Source organism: Athene cunicularia, assembly GCF_003259725.1.
Source record: "Athene cunicularia isolate RWA chromosome 2 unlocalized genomic scaffold, athCun1 chr2_part1, whole genome shotgun sequence".
In the NCBI taxonomy this organism is placed as follows: domain Eukaryota; kingdom Metazoa; phylum Chordata; class Aves; order Strigiformes; family Strigidae; genus Athene; species Athene cunicularia.
This window is the reverse complement of record NW_020799095.1, coordinates 3,230,701-3,248,453: the sequence shown is the minus strand read 5'-3', so window position 1 is coordinate 3,248,453 and position 17,753 is coordinate 3,230,701. Positions and strand designations below refer to the sequence as shown.

Here is a 17,753-nt window from a genome sequence, read left to right as displayed (position 1 = left end):
TTTATACACTATTTATCCCCTAAGAGGTAACTATTTAAAAAAAACCCACAGAACCAGTCGTTTTAGAGATAGGCATTTTTTTTTAAAGCCTGATTCCACATCATATTTTCACTTAGTTTAGGGAGGTATAAATATTCATGAAATTCATAAATCTTTTACTGGTTCTAGACTCTGTTTCTGTTTACAAGCATCTATGCCAATGAACTTGAGCAGATTTGTTTGCAGAAGCTGATTTCCCCTTTTTGTTTTGTGCAGCAATTGCCTTTTTTTTTTTTTCTGTTCATACCAGCCTGGTTGAGAACTGATCAGCTGCTGGGTGATTCACTGTGATTAATGTTCTGTTTGAGTTAATGATCTGTTTGAAATCCATCTCGATATAAGATAGATTAATTTATTCTAAAAACCCTTTTCCTTTTGCTGTGGTCTTGCACAGACATCCAATCCAGATAATATTCTTTCATAAGTAGGTGACAAGCTGCTTTTGTCTTTATTTGACATGTAATGGATATGAGTGTCTGTAATCACAGAAGGGGAGGTTTTCACCAAGAGTTTTGTAACTTTTTGAAAAATCTCAGGAGTTAACTGTGAGCTACAGATCTGGGAGCAGCAACTCTTGGAGCAAGTAATTGCTGAGTATGCAGATTATTGTGCTGTAATTACTCTCTCTTTTCAGATAGCTCATCTCACTTGTAAAAAATTTATTATTTTTTTATTGAGTTACTGATGAGCTTTCAGATAGATTAACTTTTTTTTTGGACCCACACGCACTTTAGGCAGTCCAGCCTTGTCTGCCTTGGAAGCAGAGATTTGATGGGAGCTAAAGCTGCGTTGACATAAACCCTTCTCTGTTGAGAAAGGTGCCTTTCAAGATGAGGCAATCCCAAGTGTGCCTGAATTGAGTAATCCTGTCTCCTCCAGGGACAGCAGCCTTCTTTGGCTGTGCGAGTAGGAGTTACATATCCCATTGTGTCTCCTGGCTGCCACTCTGCTTTGGTGTGAACTGTAGAATGCCTTGTATAAACTGCCCTGATCTTAGCTTGACTTTACTGGCCAAAGACAAGCTGGCCAGAATGTCATCAGCACTCCTAGGGTTGTTTATTCAGTAGGAAAATCCTCTTTTCTGTTTTCTGTATGTGCAAGCAAAGATACCTGAGAGCCAGGAGAAAAGGACACTAAATCACTTTGCTTTAGTTTGGAATCAGAGGAGTTGCAGGTTCTTCTAAACATGTTGGGAAGGTAGAATCTGTAACCTTCAGCTTCCACATAAACTGCAAGAATGTACCCACCTGTGTGCTTTCACTACGTAAGTAAATCATGTGAACAGAACCACTGTACAAGACAACCAGGGACTGGTTAGCTGTAGTAGGAGGGTTGTGAAAGGTACATGTTTGAGTGGATTAAATAACAGATTCTTCCCCTTCCCTTCTTAGTGTTTGTTTTTCAGAATCTGTATTTCACTTTTTTTCCTGTCTTGTGCAGAGTAAAGGTGCAAGTGCTGGAAGAGAATGGACAGAACAAGAGACATTGCTGCTATTAGAAGTAAGTTCATGGAGGATGGGGGCTAGGAAACCAAAACATACAGGATATTGCATGCTTTAAAAATCTACATACAGGTTATTTTTTTTGAAGTGGAGTTAGATGACAGCTGCATGCCTTTACAGAAACTGGGATGGCAAAGCTGAGTTTATAGTTGGAAGCAATCACTTGAGACCCAACTGATGTAGCTGGAGGAGAGGGGTGATCAAGTATCTGTGTATCCAAGGCTGCCTTTCTGTCATGGTTTTGGCTTTTGAATTGGTTAAAGGTTGCAGCTCTCCCTCCAAACCATATCTCTTTATTTGACCATCATGGCTACAAGAACTAAAAAGAGACGGCAATAACATCTATGTACTTAGAGGGGCTTCATGTACCATGAGGTTCAGTTCTATCTGACTTGTATATCCAAACCAGAAATTCAGAGTTTAAGAACTTTGCATGAACTCAAGAACAGATCTTGCAGAGCAGTGAGGTCTTTTCACTAACAGAAGTTAGTAACAGTATGAAATAAATGCCCTTCAAGTAATGGTTTAGCTACCCCTAAGATGAATATTTTTAAATTCTGATAAATTTAAAGGTTCCTAGCTATGCCACAGCAGGTTAAGGGAAGCCACTACATTTTGAAATTGAAATGGTTAATGGATGAGTCTGTTTCCTGTCTCCTGCCGCTAAGAAGGGAAGCTCTTTATTTGGCAGTTCTTTAATCCTGAACATCTACACATTCCTTTTGCCACATAGCTGCACTTGATGTATTCTTTAAGCCTTTCCCAGAAATCTACAACAAATATATATGAGATGACTCAAATCACATTGGTACTGTAAAAATGAGGTCAGAGAACTGTTAGCATGCTAGAATGTGGTCTTTGTCCACAGATCACTTAATCTGATGCTCTTGGACCACATGGTAATTGTCAGGTTTCTTGGCATTCCAGTCTAGGATGAAAACCATCACACGAGGTGCACTGCAAAAGTGTGTTTTAGCCTTTCACGCTCCGGTCAGGGCAGCGTTGTTTTTCATAGTGCTCTGTCAGAAGAAGAATCTCAGTGGCCTGAAATAATGAATGTGCTGCCACTTCCTATAAAGAAATTATCATCTACCTAGCTTTCTTCTAAGTGAAGAAAATGTTCTGTGAAGGTTGGGTGGTTGATTTTTTTTTTTTCCTTTTATGTAATTCAGGGTTCTGATATAAGAATTCAAATTTTGGGGTTTTTTTCATGTTTGTTTTTACTTGGAGAGCTTAAAGCAGACTGCAATTACATGATTGTTCTGGCTTTTTTGTCTTTACATGTGTCAGTAAACCCATTGAAAAGTTAATTTCAGAAGGAAAAACATGGACAATGGGTCTTGACAGCACTTGATGGTGCTGAACAATACTCAACTTCTGTGTGTGGCTGCTTTTCTGAGCTGGCCAAAGTGCCTGATCAGCAGCGTGCTTTGATTCAGCCTTCACAAATATACAAGTGTGTTCATCAGACAGCCAAAATAGATTTTTTTTTTTTTTTTTATTAGGTTGATACCCAGAGTTTAGCTGATGCTTTTCTATTGACACATGGAAAATTTTGCTTATAAGGTGGAAGCAGCTAAAATGTCTTTCATGGCATTCTTGTATGGGAAAACAAGACTAATACCTTGATATGCTGCCTTCTTTGCTTACTAGTACTATTATTTAAAACTAATTCTTTTGTATGTTTGTAGCTTATGGTCATACATAGCAAGTAGCAGCCTAATGAAATAATCCAGATGACATATTTCTTTGTCTTAAAAACAAAACAAATATCCCCTAAATCTTGAGATTACAATTTTATTTAATGCGAGTTCAAATTAATAACATTGTTCTTCGTGGATTTAACCTATGAATAAATCAGTAAAGAGTGTATCAGTTCAAGCATAAGTAATTCAGCTATAACAAGCCAGCTCAGTCCAATTAAATCCTCAGAGTAGCTTTGGGCAAATATATATGCAGTGAAGCTCCAAAGAATAAATCTTATCTAAAATTATTATTGTCCTTCTGCCTGTTGACTGAATGAATTGGGGGTGGGGGGGAATACTGTTTTCCCTCCCAGAATCATCTTCCTGCCACACTGCTGCTCCCTATCTCCATGGAGCACTATTCTTGCATAGTTAAGTGCATGTTCAGCTATTTATAGTAAGGACAACTATTGTGAGAGCTAGTTCGTCTAGCAGAAAAATAACAAGCAATGCAGGAGAATGAGCAAAAAAATCCTGCATGGTCATGAAAAGCAGAGCTGATCTAATATGCTGGGGTGATTAAAAATGGATAGACAGACACATAACTTAGAGCAGAGAGATGAGATTAAGGAAAGTGAAATGAAGGTTGAACACTAAGTAAATATTTCCCCATGAAGATGGCCTACTGAACTAAGCAGTTTCTCATTTCTTTAAACACTTGGGCAAGGTCAGACAGAGGTCAGAACGGTTTGTAAGCAGTTGGGGAGCGTTGATTCCTGCGGCACTGACCATGCTGTCCGTGTCATCTGCTCTTGGTTCATTCCCCAACCAAATTTTCTTTCCACGGAGCTTTCAAAACCTGTGGTGTTGGCTGGCTCATGCTCTTCAACAGCTCCTGTGTTGTTCTTCCCATCCAACTAAGCTCTGCTGGAGCACAGCATTCCTGTAGTGTGGTACCTGCCCAGGCAGTATTACACCCCCTGTTTGAAGGGAAGGGGCAGGGAACCAGTGACCTTCTGGAGATATACTGGGGGTTTTCACCCAGTTCAACAGTGAGACCCTATCTATGAGAGAAACTTAAAACTTCAGACAGGTAAAGCTTAAATGGCTTTCAGATCAGAAGGCTAAAAAGCTCCACCTACTGCAGGCAACTTGGTCTTTTTTTCTCTAATCTGTTCCGTGCCTGTTGGATCTCTAACAGTTTGAGGTTTAGCTCATCTTGTGCTTTTAGTTAGTCTGCTTCCACATCTTTGAAAATTCTACTCTGTTTGCATTTTTCCCCCAACTAACCTTCAACATCCATGACATGCCCAAGGGTTCTGTTCAGGCAGGTTACTCTGTCTTTGAAGAATTCTCATAGCTTATGTTTCAGCTGCAAAAACACTACAACACTTTTCCTCCAGAACTGCTGTGAAGAAAACAGTATGTACAGAAACTCCTGGAGTTTTAAAAAAAATATTTTCGTGTTGATGAAAAAGTCTGGTTTACATACAGTCCTGCAGGAGAATGTCTTCTGAACGCACAACCATCATATATATATTTATATAGATATGCATGTAGTAATATTTTCGTGGAAATATCCCTTCCCAGATCAGGAAACACATGAGGCTGATGACTCAGTTTTTCTCTTCTACTTGTCACTAGTAACTCTGCAGAAACATCCAGCCTGTTAACTTTGTGTGCACTACTCGGACACATTGGATGTATCCTCCTTGTGCCATCTGACAGATACAGTCCAGCACTGAATTCTGCCTTTACGCTCTAAAAGGTTGTGCATGTGGAAAGTGAAGTCAGTCTTGCGTATTACCCTGAAGGTTGAGATTTCTGGTAGTTCTCAGCCTTGTAGGAGAGATTTCAAGTATTGAAAAGCCATTCATTTCATTTTGTTCTTAAACATTTGTGCTGAAATGGACGTACTGCTTAGCTGGGGAAACTCAGTTGTCATGAGTAGTTAGTTGAGGAGGATTTCTCTATCTTCTGAAATATATTATGCATGCAGACAGGTGCCTTGAAGTCCAAGGCAGCTTGCCTGATGGCCAGCAAGTCAGTAAGGACATATTGTAGGGATCCTCCCAAGCACTCTAATAATACCTGCTTTAACCTCAGTTCTTCCACCTGCCCCAGTTATTGCAGAAAAGCCTGCTTGCTTGCTGGGGAGCAATGCAGAAGCTACTTACCTTGCTTTGTTGTAGCATGGGTGCAGTGTAAGTAACAAAACAGCTTGACTTCACAGCCAACTAAAAAATTAAACCAAAAAATGAAAATGGTAACTGCAACTCCATCAGAAAAGTGTTTACTACCCTTGCTCAGGCCTCTGGTATCAAATATTTTCAGAAGATTTCTGTAATGCCTGTGAGTTGCAGATCCCATTTTCATTTTTAAGTTTAAACATATTTTGCCTAGATCTCCAATGGCTTTTTTCTTTTTGTAGGTGACTGGACCACGAATCATCTCAGTAATTTAAAAGTTAACAGTTCAGGAGTTTTAGCACTTACATTACACTATCCAAATGCTGAAATAACTAAAACAGTTTTCAGGGAAAAACTGTTAAGGGATAATATTCTATTAGGCTACCACTTTGAGTTTTTACACTGCTAAATTGTTAGTTTTTCAATAACTAGAGCAGGACTTGAGTAGCTCATTGTTAATAAATTTTTTTGTTAAGACTTTTCTTAAGAAACTTTAAAAGTGACTGACATTCTGAATTACAGAACCTTTGATTTAATCTGGAAGTTCTTACTTTATCAGGTGGTTTATCTACGTAATAATGATTTGTTAACCTGAATGCATAATAAAAATCAGAGTGGTGAACAGTTGCTAAGAGAACCAATCCCTTCTGGCTTCATGCTGTGGAATATATTTTCCTTTTTTTTCCCCCTGGTATATTGGTTTGATACTTTCTCATTTTCATAACTTCTGTTGGATCTAAAAACTGGACTCCTCAAAGAGCTTGGTGTGTTAAGACATAAATGAGAGAACACGAGACTACCCTCAGGGGGAGTAGTTAGGGGAATTAAAAGAACTGGTGAGAGTTGGTAGGATAAGCAAACTTGCTTCTCTGCATAGCTTTTTCATGTGAAAGCAAAATGGGGAAGCACTAACTATGCAAATATTATTAGTAAATCCCAAATCTTCTGGTAATTTTTTGATATAGTAACAGCATAAAACTCATGTGATGATATGTGCAGCTTAGATTTAACTGATGTCCCAGTGAGATGTTCATATTTCTCATGCAGAATAATTTTGCTACCATAAAAAATGCAATTTTAAATCGTTGTCTGATCCCAATTTATTGTTCCATCACCAAAATAACTAGTATTAAAAATCTTTTTGCATAAAATAGGGTTTTCTTTCTTTCCCTCCCAGAGCAGTCAATGTATATACAGTGATTTTTTTTTTTTGCAGGCTCTGGAGATGTACAAAGATGACTGGAACAAAGTCTCAGAGCACGTCGGGAGCCGTACCCAAGATGAGTGCATTCTCCATTTTCTGAGGCTCCCAATCGAAGACCCCTATTTGGAGAACTCTGATGCATCTCTGGGCCCTCTGGCTTACCAGCCTGTACCTTTCAGCCAGTCTGGCAATCCAGTGATGAGTACTGTTGCTTTTCTGGCATCAGTGGTGGATCCCCGGGTGGCATCAGCCGCAGCAAAGGCTGCATTAGGTATGAGTTTGCCCCAGCAGTTTTTTTTCCACCTTGTCTCTATAAATTTTCTCTCTGTCAGTCTGCTCTTTAAATGATCTGTTACTAGAGTTTTTTATGGATGAGTAGTGAGTTGTAAAAATAAATGTACATGTAAGTGGAAAGCAGATCTACTGATACCCAGTTTTGTGTTCTGTTGTTACAGAAACTGCAAATGTACAGGCAAGTTAGAATAGCTCGTAAAGGCCACTGAATGTCTGAAGATGGCTTGCATTTCCCTTTTGTACTCCTTGACTATTGATAGTGTTTGTAAGCAACATCTAGCAGTTGGTGTTGCTGTGACCACTGTTAGCTTTGCTATGGGTAAATGCACAATGCTAAACTTAGTTTTCCTGGTTACTTGTGTGAAATCATCTGCCACGGTTATATGTGTCCTCTAAGGAACTTGATTAAACAGTTCCTTTTATTTTTTGTCCTTATTTCTTCACCTAGAAGACAGTTTTATATAATTGGGAAGAGATTCTTTCCTACCATGTTTGAGAGAGAAGATTAACTAATGTGCAAAGAAGGAATTCATGTACTTGAGAATTCACTTCATGAGATTTACCTGCATATTGATTGGAGAAAATCCTAATAATTTGTTGTAAAGCCCTCACAATATAACACTGTGTGATGATTTTTTTTTTTTATTTTTTTTTTTTTTTAAACAGAGGAGTTTTCTCGAGTCAGAGAGGAGGTACCACTGGAGCTCGTTGAAGCCCATGTAAAGAAAGTACAGGAAGCAGCAAGAGCCTCTGGGAAGGTGGATCCAACGTATGGACTAGAGAGCAGCTGCATTGCTGGAACAGGTCCAGATGAGCCGGAGAAAATGGGTAGGCTGTCCATCAAAATGCAAAAATTTTCTGTAGATGAGGTTCCTTAGGCATTTTCTGACTCATAATAAACCATAAGCTCACCTCAAACAGGAATGAAAATCATGGATAAGGAGTGTGTGACAGGTCATTCCACTTCTACTTGCCTCAGGATTATTAACTCTTGACACTGAATTAATGAATTTAGGAGTAGCTTAGGAGTAGCTTAAGTTTTAGAAAGTTGTTTTCCTTACTCTCACTACATGGAAATGCCATTGCTTGGGAGGCACAGAGTTGAGTGAGCAGAAATACAAGAGCAGAACATTTAATGTGAATTCTGTGAGTGTTAGGGTAGTTGGAGGATGCTGCCTTTCTAGCATTACAGTTATCATAAAGCAAACTGGGTTTTATTGGCTCTTGGTGCTGCAGCTGAATCTATAATGTTATATCACACCTTTTGGTAATCAGTTTTAATGGAAGTCTTGTACTCTGAGTACATTGTTAACTGTGGTGGTAACAGAAGAGGATCTTTTTATTAAGTGGTGGACTGGTACATGGTAGTGCCTCAGTTCTTGGCTCTGGTGGTTGCATGTTATGCTTGTTAGTATGGGCTTGTTTTAGAGCTCAGTTTCAGATGAGCTAGTTTCTGTAGTATTCAGCAGATACTCTAGTACTAAGTCTCTTACCTGTAACCTTGATGGGTACAAATTCCTTACTATGAAGATTAAAAGCACATCTTGTAGTAACTCCCTATAAAGTGAAACCACTTTTTTTAACCCCTTTAACTCTGTTTTGGCTCTTTCAGCAGTAAAATGAGTAGACATGCACAGTTTGCTACATACCTACTGACTTTCTCAAAGACTTCCACCTCTTCAATTTGATACAGATCCACCATCTTGTCAGTAGATCTTTATTTTTCTCTCTAGCATAGTTGGCTGCTGTTCTGTTCAGCTTATCACAAATCATTTTAGTGATTTAGTGGCTAGATATTTAAAGGCATGTATAGCTTTGGGTAAAACAAAACAGAACGTAATCTAGCTTGACTGGAAGGTTTGATTTGGGCTGTGCTTGTGCATCTCATAGTTGACCTGCTGTCACCCCGTCTAGAGCCATAAACAAGGTGCCAAACTGAGATTTCTTTTCAGGTGTACTGTAAAACAAATCTAGGTGTTATTCCATCTGGGACTACGTTTAATTTGATTGCTATTTTAAAATAATCTTAATTTAAGTTAATTTTTTTTCCTGAGGCTCCCTGTTTTTCCCTGTTCTCCAAGTACAGGTGTCACTGCAGTATGTTGAGAACCTCTGTTACATGTATGCATGCTTTGAGTCTGAAGTTTACCATTGCTAGTCTGTAGGCTTGCCCTTTTCTAGGAGAATTTGCACACAAGTTGCAAACAGAGATTTTGAAGTGCTTGTCATTTAATATAGGGAGTTGGAGAGCAGATGACCATAACACGATTATTTCTGAATGAGCTGTGTGGTGAGTTCTATAAGTAATACTGTCCTGTTATAGTTAATGCGATTTGTATTGGGCTGTGACTAATGGAATAAATTAGGACAACAGCAGATGGTTCTCCCTGGGGGAGCTGCTCAGCAAGAGTGAACTGGGTCATTCAACAGTCTGCGGTGCCTTCCACCTCCAGAACAGCTTTGCACTGGAGGGCACAGGGGAACCCAGAGCTTGCACTTGCAGAGGGGTGTTTAATACATTGAAGTGTAGTGTTGGGGTGTGCAACTGCTGAAATGGAGCTGGGTTTTTGCATGGCTAGACCTGAAGTTTTATATTTGTCACTGTGAAGAACTAAAAATATCTACTCAGGATTCCATACTGTAATTCAAGATCATTGGTGGTCGTATTTTAGAAACAAAATTATATCACAGCTCCATAATAATTTTAAAACTCTGAATATTAATGATTTACAGGTAACGTGGAATGGGAAGGGGGAAAACATGACTGAAACAGATTGCAGGAGCTTACGTTAGTATCTAAGAATCTCCTCTTTTAAGTCTTCATTGTTAGTTTTTCTGAAAGCTGATGGTGACTCTTTTTAAATTGATATAGTAAGGCTTTAACAGAGTTAAGAGGAGACTTGAGTAGTTCACATACTGTGGTAAGCATGGTAGACACTGTCTTTTGCTTTCCAAGATAGTGCCCTACTGTAGATTACAGAGTATGAGAGGTGAAGATGCTCTGCATCTGTTTTAGTAAAAATGAACTGAGGAGAGCAAACTAGAGATCCTGACTCTTTAGGCTAGCAATTAAGCTCCAGAGAAGGGAAATACTCAGCATGCCTGTGGTACTTAGTAATTTCAATTAAGTCTACATGGAGTATGTGCGCTTTCTTAATGGCTTTCCAAAGGTGATTAACTACATTGATTGCATATCTGTGTGCTGAATGAGGCACGAGGCAGTCTCTGAAGTGCCTGGAGTGGAGGCAGTTACTTGTGCATTTTAGGTCTTATTTTAACAAGTATTCACTGAAAGTATTTCTGCTGACATAAGTGTATGGGTGCTTCAAGCTGTAGCTCATCTGTGACAGTAAACACTGAGGGAATGGTGGTCTGATTTACTGGCTCTGCTACAACTGTAAGTGACTTAAATGGATGATTAAATTTAACATTTTATGGATGGTTTTGTATCAGTCTCAAAGACACATACTAGGAAAACTACACGCAAGTATACATACACGGGTGAAGTTATTTTGCTTCATTTTTGGCAGGAAGATTTCTGTTGTGGTCTCCAGGGCATGCTTTAACTCTGCAATAATGCAAGCATTGCTAAAATGAACAGACTCCGAGCGCTTCATCCACATTGCATGTATCCAGGTGCCTGTGAGCTTGTTGTGCACCACTGGAAGATTGAGCCCATCAATCCTCTTGTGATGGACTGGTGCAGCTCACATGAGAACTGCAGAAGCTCTCTGTGAACTCTGCACTCTTCTCCGTGGAAGCCCACTTGGTTATCCTGCTGTACGCCTGCAAGCTGCATGAAGCAGAACCAGAGGAAGCTCTGGCTGTGGAGTCATGGCTTACTGTGGAAAATGGAAATTATGGTTTAGATTCTAGCATAATTATCATGTTCAGACCCAGGATTTTTCTGTAACTATAATAAACTTCCTCTCAATGAAATATTAATATTCAAGCTGGAGTTTTGACAAGTTTTAGTGAAAAGAAAGGAGACTAGGATGTCTTGAGGGCATCTTTAAACTATTTGCTGAGCTGAAACTCACACTAATGATTTCAGTGCGTTTCTGTGGGGATTTGCTTATTGTTCTTCTGATGACAATGGAGGTTACATGTCTGCTTAGGGTGCAAGTGTCTGCTGGTAATAGAGTAAATGCTACTATGGAAGTATTTTATAGTTTTCCTTGTTGACTGAAAGTCAATTTAACTTCTCTGTAAAGCCATGGGGCTTTGCCAGAAGTCAGTTATAAATTCTTCATGTACTGGAAAGCAGGGTTCCACATTCTTGGAGATAATATGCAAAACGGGGGAAGCTTCCATAGAGACAGAAAAAAAAAAATGTGCTTCAGATTTGAAGAGGAGCATGGAGATGCAATCTTTCCTGGTCTGCAAGTAAAATGCTGGAGTTTCAACCCCAAGCCCCAAATTAATGCTGACACGTGGGTGGTTCCCACAGCCCTTCCCAAAGGGGGGTGAGTTTCCCTTCAGGCTTCCCTCCAGGGTGGTGCCGGCCTGGCAGGGAGAGCCATGGGGTAAAGGAGCCCCGGGTGTCTGCATTCAGTGAACAAAGGTCAGGTGTCCCACTGAGGGATAACAGCTGGGACCCCTCGCAGGAGGGGCAGTGTCTGTCTGTGAGGGGGATGCCCTGTGCAGAGTTCCCTGTTGGGGAAGGGCCTCCCGCCTCCCTGGGACTGGGCTCCAGTCAGCTCTGGCTTTTGTGAAGTGGGCTGTGTAGAGATTGATGCTGTGGCTTCCTTGGTCTTATGTGTTTGGCTTGTTGACTCGGTTGTGTCCCGTCCCTTCTATGGGAGACTGCATGTCACCATTTATTCCACCCATTGTTGGTCGTGTGGTGTCGTTGTTGGGGTCAGTGGGATTGATGTCGATTATGTATAATCTGATTGATTTGTTTGCACCCCCAGCACTCACCCATGTACTGACCCTTTTTTATCAAATACAGTTTGGTGATTGGTTCATCTTGATGCTGGCTGTATCCTTTATGCTAGGCCTGATAATTGGCAAAACAGCAAGTGGTTTCTCCCGCTTGAAAGATGTCTTGTGGTGACTCATAACCATCTGCCTCTTGCTGATTTGAGAAGTGTTGTTAGTTTGATTCCCCACAGCCTGCAAGGTACAATACCAAACCTGCTGGAGAGGGTTAAAGAGAATCATTGGTGCCATGTCAGAGGGATTACAGGGTCTTTCTCATTTAAAGTTAAGTCTTCCCTTTTTGTATTACGGACATGTATCTCCAACTAATCAGTTCCTGTTTCCATTGTCAGTTATTTTCATTAATCTCATTAGATCATACAGGAAAGTCGGTATGGTTGTGTTTGTAGTAAACTGAAAGGCAGGCGCCACTTCTGTCATTCTCGTGCAAAAGGTCAGAAATGTTTTAATTTTTTCCTGATCCTTTTGTATTTGGATTAGAGATTAACTTTTATGGCACTCTTAATTATTTTGAAATACTTTCAGCAGCCCATGATTTAGAAGCAAAAAACATCCTTTAACTCAGGTAAACTTATTTAACCTCCAAACTCATAATTTGTACTTTTCATTTTCTTTTTCCTTATACATGTAGTACTTCAGCATGGTCCCCTCGACATACCCAAGTGCAGAATGGCTTATGCCAGTGGGAACTACAGAGGCATAGTGCTGTCACTAAGTAAGGGCTTAGTAGCTAATGCAACAAAAGTTTTCAAAAACCATTGACCACAACCTGCCTAAAGTTGTCATCCTGATTTTAAAATAACATTTATTACAGCCAGGACTAGAACACCTAAGTTAAATCAGGATGTTTGCAATAATCTTACTGTCACACACACCTACCTTCTGACTCTCTTTGTAGCTGAGTGTGTCCCTATGTGATATAAAACAACACTTTGTTTTGGAAAGTGTCTGTCAGATGTGTTATGACACAAGGGAGAGTCCAAGGGCAGTTTTCCTTACTGTGAGGTGTTTTATGTGCTTTTTTTTCTTTGAGAACATTTTCTCTAAAGGGTTTTTGGGAAAGAGTTTGTCTTTCTGGGCTGTCTTGTTTGCCTTGGAACTTCCTCTGCAGCAGTAGTTGTTTAGGAACTCTTACCATGGTTCACAGATTGGTCTATAGATTTGCTCAGAGAAATTGTGGCTGCCCCCTCCCTGGAAGTGTTCAAGGCCAGGTTGGATGGGGCTTTGGGCAACCTGGGCTAGGGGAAGGTGTCCCTGCCTGGGCCAGGGGGGTTGGAACTGGATTGATGGTTAAAGGTTCCTTCCAACCAAACTTTTCTGTGTTATATGAAATTAAAAAAAGGAATATTTAATAAAACTTGTCCCAATACTTGCAGAGAGTTAATAGCAAACACTTGAAATCTGTGATAATGCCTGACGTGTAGCACGTTGTAAACCTACAGAAATTCGTCCTGTGCTCACATCTTCACCCATTGCAGTGACTCACACATTGCTGGGTGCTGCTTTTCTGAAAAACTTTACCTTAAGATGGGAAACCTTGAAATGTGCTCCAATCAGAAAACAAAACCCACATTCAAAACTGAGTTTAGACTGAACAGGAGTTCAGTCTGAACTAAAAGGCGCAAGAACAAACTGACTTTTTTGGGTAGAGGAGGAAAGTTTGTGTCTTATAGAACTTTATTTTGTAGCATGCTTAGGGGCAGCTTGCATGATTATTCACTTACAGTTTTCTCTCAAATGTGGTTCCGAATCTAGCAAGAAGTGTTGTCACCTGTGAGTTTGCATTCCTGAGCAAATCTTGTGCAGTTGCATGATGAGAATTTTCTGGGGAATTTTTCCTCCTCCCTTGGAGTATAAATGTGAAGCTGGAGGTTTCTGTGGGAACTCCTTTGGACTAGGAGACTTCAACAGAGGAGATAGTAGCCCAGTGCTCAAGATGCTTCCTGCTACTATGGGATGCTGAGTCTTGAGTCTCTGCTCAACTGATTCTAGACTGGAGAGCCTGAGCTCTAGGTTCCCATCTTCCAGAAGAGTGAAGAAATTATCAAGTCATGAGATTTTAAAAGGCAGAAGCCTCCCTATTTTGTCTGAAAATTGTCCACAGGGTAGAACTTTTCTGACTTATTGCACTCTGACTTGGAGTTTTGTATGAAGTGGAACTTCAGAATTGCTCCACTTCTCCCTGTGGTTAAGTTTTGGGTTGTTTATACAAAATTGTAGGCTCTTTCCTTACACTGTATCCCAGTACTAGGAATCTTGAAGTTCTTGGTGTTTGGGTGAAGCTTCACCAAAATGAAAACTTGTGTATTCATGTGTAGAGCTTTCCTAGTTTGAGCTCGTGATCTTCCACTCTAACAACCCCAGCACACTTGGAGTGTTCTGCACTTGGTCTCCACTTTTTTTTTTGCTAAAGGAGAGAATAAAACTTTCTAAAGCTTTCTGTTTCATTTACTAGGAGAGATGACATTTTAAGCCCAGCTTGGAACTTTACTCCTAGGCTTGCTGTCTGACAAAACCTAATCTAGATTTTCCCTGTGACATCATTAGGTCACTAAATCCTACCTCTGAGATAAAACTTCTGAGGAGGTACGTCCCCAGTCTCCATAAATTGGATTATGGTAGCAAATACTTCAGATAAGTAGGTTTATCATCCTAAAATAAGCCAAGAGTAAAACCATTATATTTCGATCAGACATTTTAGTGTGTTTTTCTTACATATGAGGGAGTTTTGTGAAAATTTCTCTATGGAACCGTTCCTATTAGAGTAAAACACTTTGTACGCCTGTTCCGTAGCACATAGGAGTTGCCAGTAAAATGAGGATTACCAAAAATGAGCACCCAGCCCCAGCTGATAGCTTCAGAAGCTTAGAGATGGATCAGCGCTTTTCACCACCAGTTTTGTTGGTATGGCAGCATGTGTTGGGAAGTCCCTAATCTAAATAAGCTGCTCCTTTAATGCCTCTGTACATTAAATTGTACTAGAGTTTCTGTTCTTGCGAAAGTGAAGATCCTAGACAAGGAGTATGAGATTGCATTGATGCTTCCCTCTTGTCTGTTCTTGCAGAACTGCTGAGTGCTGCAAATAAATTGGGCCTTTAAACAATCCATATTGTTTAAATACAAAATATTAGGAGGTAGCACATTATTCAGACACCTGCATGACACTCTCCATCACTATGGTGGTGGTTATACTCTTATCTCTGAGGCCTGCTGTCATTAGCAGGACCACTTTAAATAGATGCTCTGTAACGAAATAATGAATGAACTAAGGGCTAGGCAGCAAGAGATGTGTCTTAAGCACAAGAATATGCTAGCTGTTGTTAAAATACTCACCTCTTAGGAGGTGCATGCATCTAGCACATGGTACCAGTGATTTTTTTAATTATTATTTTTATTTTTCCTTCCTCATTTTAGTTTTGCTTGTATGCCAGTTAGACTGGTCTTCTGTTGTAGATGCTGAAGTTAGATGGGATAATAACTGGTCAGCTGCTGCTCAGAAAGCAATCTGTAATGCAAGGATGCCTGGCTCCGTTTTGGCAGAACTCTTCAGATATCTCTGTAATAGGTATTTGAATGCCAAGCAGACAGTAAATAAGAGGTTACAAGCTTGAAAAGCTCAGTTTAGTCAGCCAAAAAAAAAACCAAAACAAACCAACCCAAACAAAATGAGCAGTAGCAGGAAGTGCGCAGTTGTGTATTGACTCTCAGGTTTTTTCACATGTGGTGGTAGGGCATCTGGCAGACTTGTTCCGGGTTCCAAATGTGAAGGTGTAAGAGGCAGCAGATGCTGTCCTGACCCATGCATCCACAACAGTGAGAACCTGCCAAGTGTCCAAATAGTTCCTATTACATACTTTTAGCTTCTCATGAAGTTGGAGATTTTTTGATGACCAGTTCAGAGTTGGAGGCTGCAGTGGTGTAGGTGAGCTGCCTCTGCTCTCTGTAGAGGTCTCCTTCAGAGCACACACGTCTCTTTTTCTGTGAGGAAGTACTTCATGACCCTGGGACGGGAGCCTTGGCTCGGAGCCAGTCTTGGCAGAAGCTGTCTCCTGCAATTCCTCTGAAGACTCAGGTCATGGTGTAAGGCTGAGGCTCCACCTCCTGGAGAAGTCCAGGAAAATCTTACTGCCCAGAGAACCCAGCTGGTGGTTTTCTCGAGAGCCCTGCACATCTTACAGTGTCAGTCAGCAGTACATGAAGGCGCTGGGGAGAAGGAAGAGCTCGCCCAATGCTGTTATCTTCTTCAGCATTAGCACTGAAGGTGCAAATCAGCTCTGTTTTTCTCAGAGCATCTTGGAAAGCATGTTTTCTAAAAAGCTGGGAGTTGAGCAGTCTGTCCTGTGACAACATTGCCAGGAGGTGTGTTCGTTCAGCCTCAGCTCTGTTTCTCATTTGTTTGCCTGTGTTTTGGATGCAGAAGAAACTCAGAGCTTTCAGCTGGTAATTTATGTGCTTTTCTTTCCTTATATCTAGCCAACAACCAGTTCTTGTGCTCAGATGTGATTCATATCTTGTTTTGCCCCTAACTAGGCAGCTGCAGTTGGGCTCTTGAGGAGGTCCTGAAATACAGCTTTTTTTCAGTGAGAGGGTGAAGCAAGTGTTAGGGTTTAACTCATTTAATTGATCCATTTTTTAGTACAAACGCACAACTCCTGATCTCATTACAGCTGAGGAAGAAGCAGGAGAATGAACGATCAAGGTCTGAGTGAGAGCACTGTCCAGGAACATCTGCCATAGGGCTATACCTTCTAGGCCATTTTTTTTGATTTAAGCTTCATTGTTTAGTTCAGACTCAAACATTTGGTTTGATGGTATTTCAGAGGGCTTGGATACAATTTCAGAGAGCTTTTGGGAGAAATATAGTTTGGAGCCGCACAGGACTGGAGAACCAGCTGCTCATCATGCTCTTGCAAAACACCAGATATGAAGGGTGCGAAATAAGGTTTTGCTGTCCAGGGTTTCACATCAAACCAGTGTGGAGGATAAGTGCTTGCTGCCTTCAACTCCAGTGGTTTTGAGGCCAGAAATAACAGGAGATCCTTAGTGTTTAAGAACAGCATTAGTGCTTTAACAAATTTGCTAGTGCTTACTCCACTGTTGCAGACTTCAAAATAATTCTTCTTTGGAGAATTCTGGTATTTGCACCACCTGCAAAATAGAATTTAAATCTTGAGCTGACCCACAGCGCATGACAATGCCTCTGGATAGACCTTTCATCGAAAGCAGCTCAGGGGATCTTATGCTAAGGAGGAATTACAAGTCTGGCAGCACCGTAATTGAGGTTAATCACGTAACTGACAACCATCTACAGAATCAAATTGGCTGTATCAGGAAAAACATTTTTATAATGCTGTGACTTACAAATGGGAATTACTGAATGACTTGGAATACTGCAGAACTGTCCATTGAACTGTCCTTTATGTAGCTAAAATTGATAGATTTGGTGGTTTCTCCAAACTGGAGGTTTCAGCAGAGCGTGGATAATTTAATGCTTTGTCCTGCTTGTTGGGCCGAAAAGAAAAACCAGTTAAACTTAATTTGCAAGTAAACTTGATTTTTAAACTAAAATTAGCATAATAAGCTTTTACTCTTCCAGGAGTTTAATGTAGTGGCTTTCTTTAAACCACTGTTGTTAGAGAACAGAAAATTTTAGTTAACCCTGCAATAAATGTTGAATATTGCAATTCTAAATACTTGCTTGTTTTCTCAGAAGGAGCTGAAGAAGAAAAGATGGAAACAGAGACAGATGGGCAACAGTCTGAGAAGGTAAGCTTGGCTCAGTACACTGATTCCGAAAAGATACTTCTGACACTTACAAACCTAAATTACTACATTCTAAAATGCCTGGAGAAAGGTAGGTGGTAGTGCGATGGTCAGTGTATGTCCGTAGGGAAGA

At 40.3% G+C, this 17,753-nt stretch overlaps 1 protein-coding gene across 1 annotated transcript in view; it reads left to right on the top strand.

Moving 5' to 3' along the window:
- Positions 1-17,753, top strand: part of SMARCC1 (SWI/SNF related, matrix associated, actin dependent regulator of chromatin subfamily c member 1) — an 83,144-nt gene that overhangs the window by 38,013 nt on the left and 27,378 nt on the right. The window contains exons 18-21 of the mRNA XM_026842411.1: positions 1,480-1,539; positions 6,632-6,890; positions 7,580-7,741; positions 17,568-17,623. Of these exons, the coding sequence (XP_026698212.1) occupies positions 1,480-1,539; positions 6,632-6,890; positions 7,580-7,741; positions 17,568-17,623 (537 nt within the window). The remainder of the gene's footprint in view (positions 1-1,479; positions 1,540-6,631; positions 6,891-7,579; positions 7,742-17,567; positions 17,624-17,753) is intronic.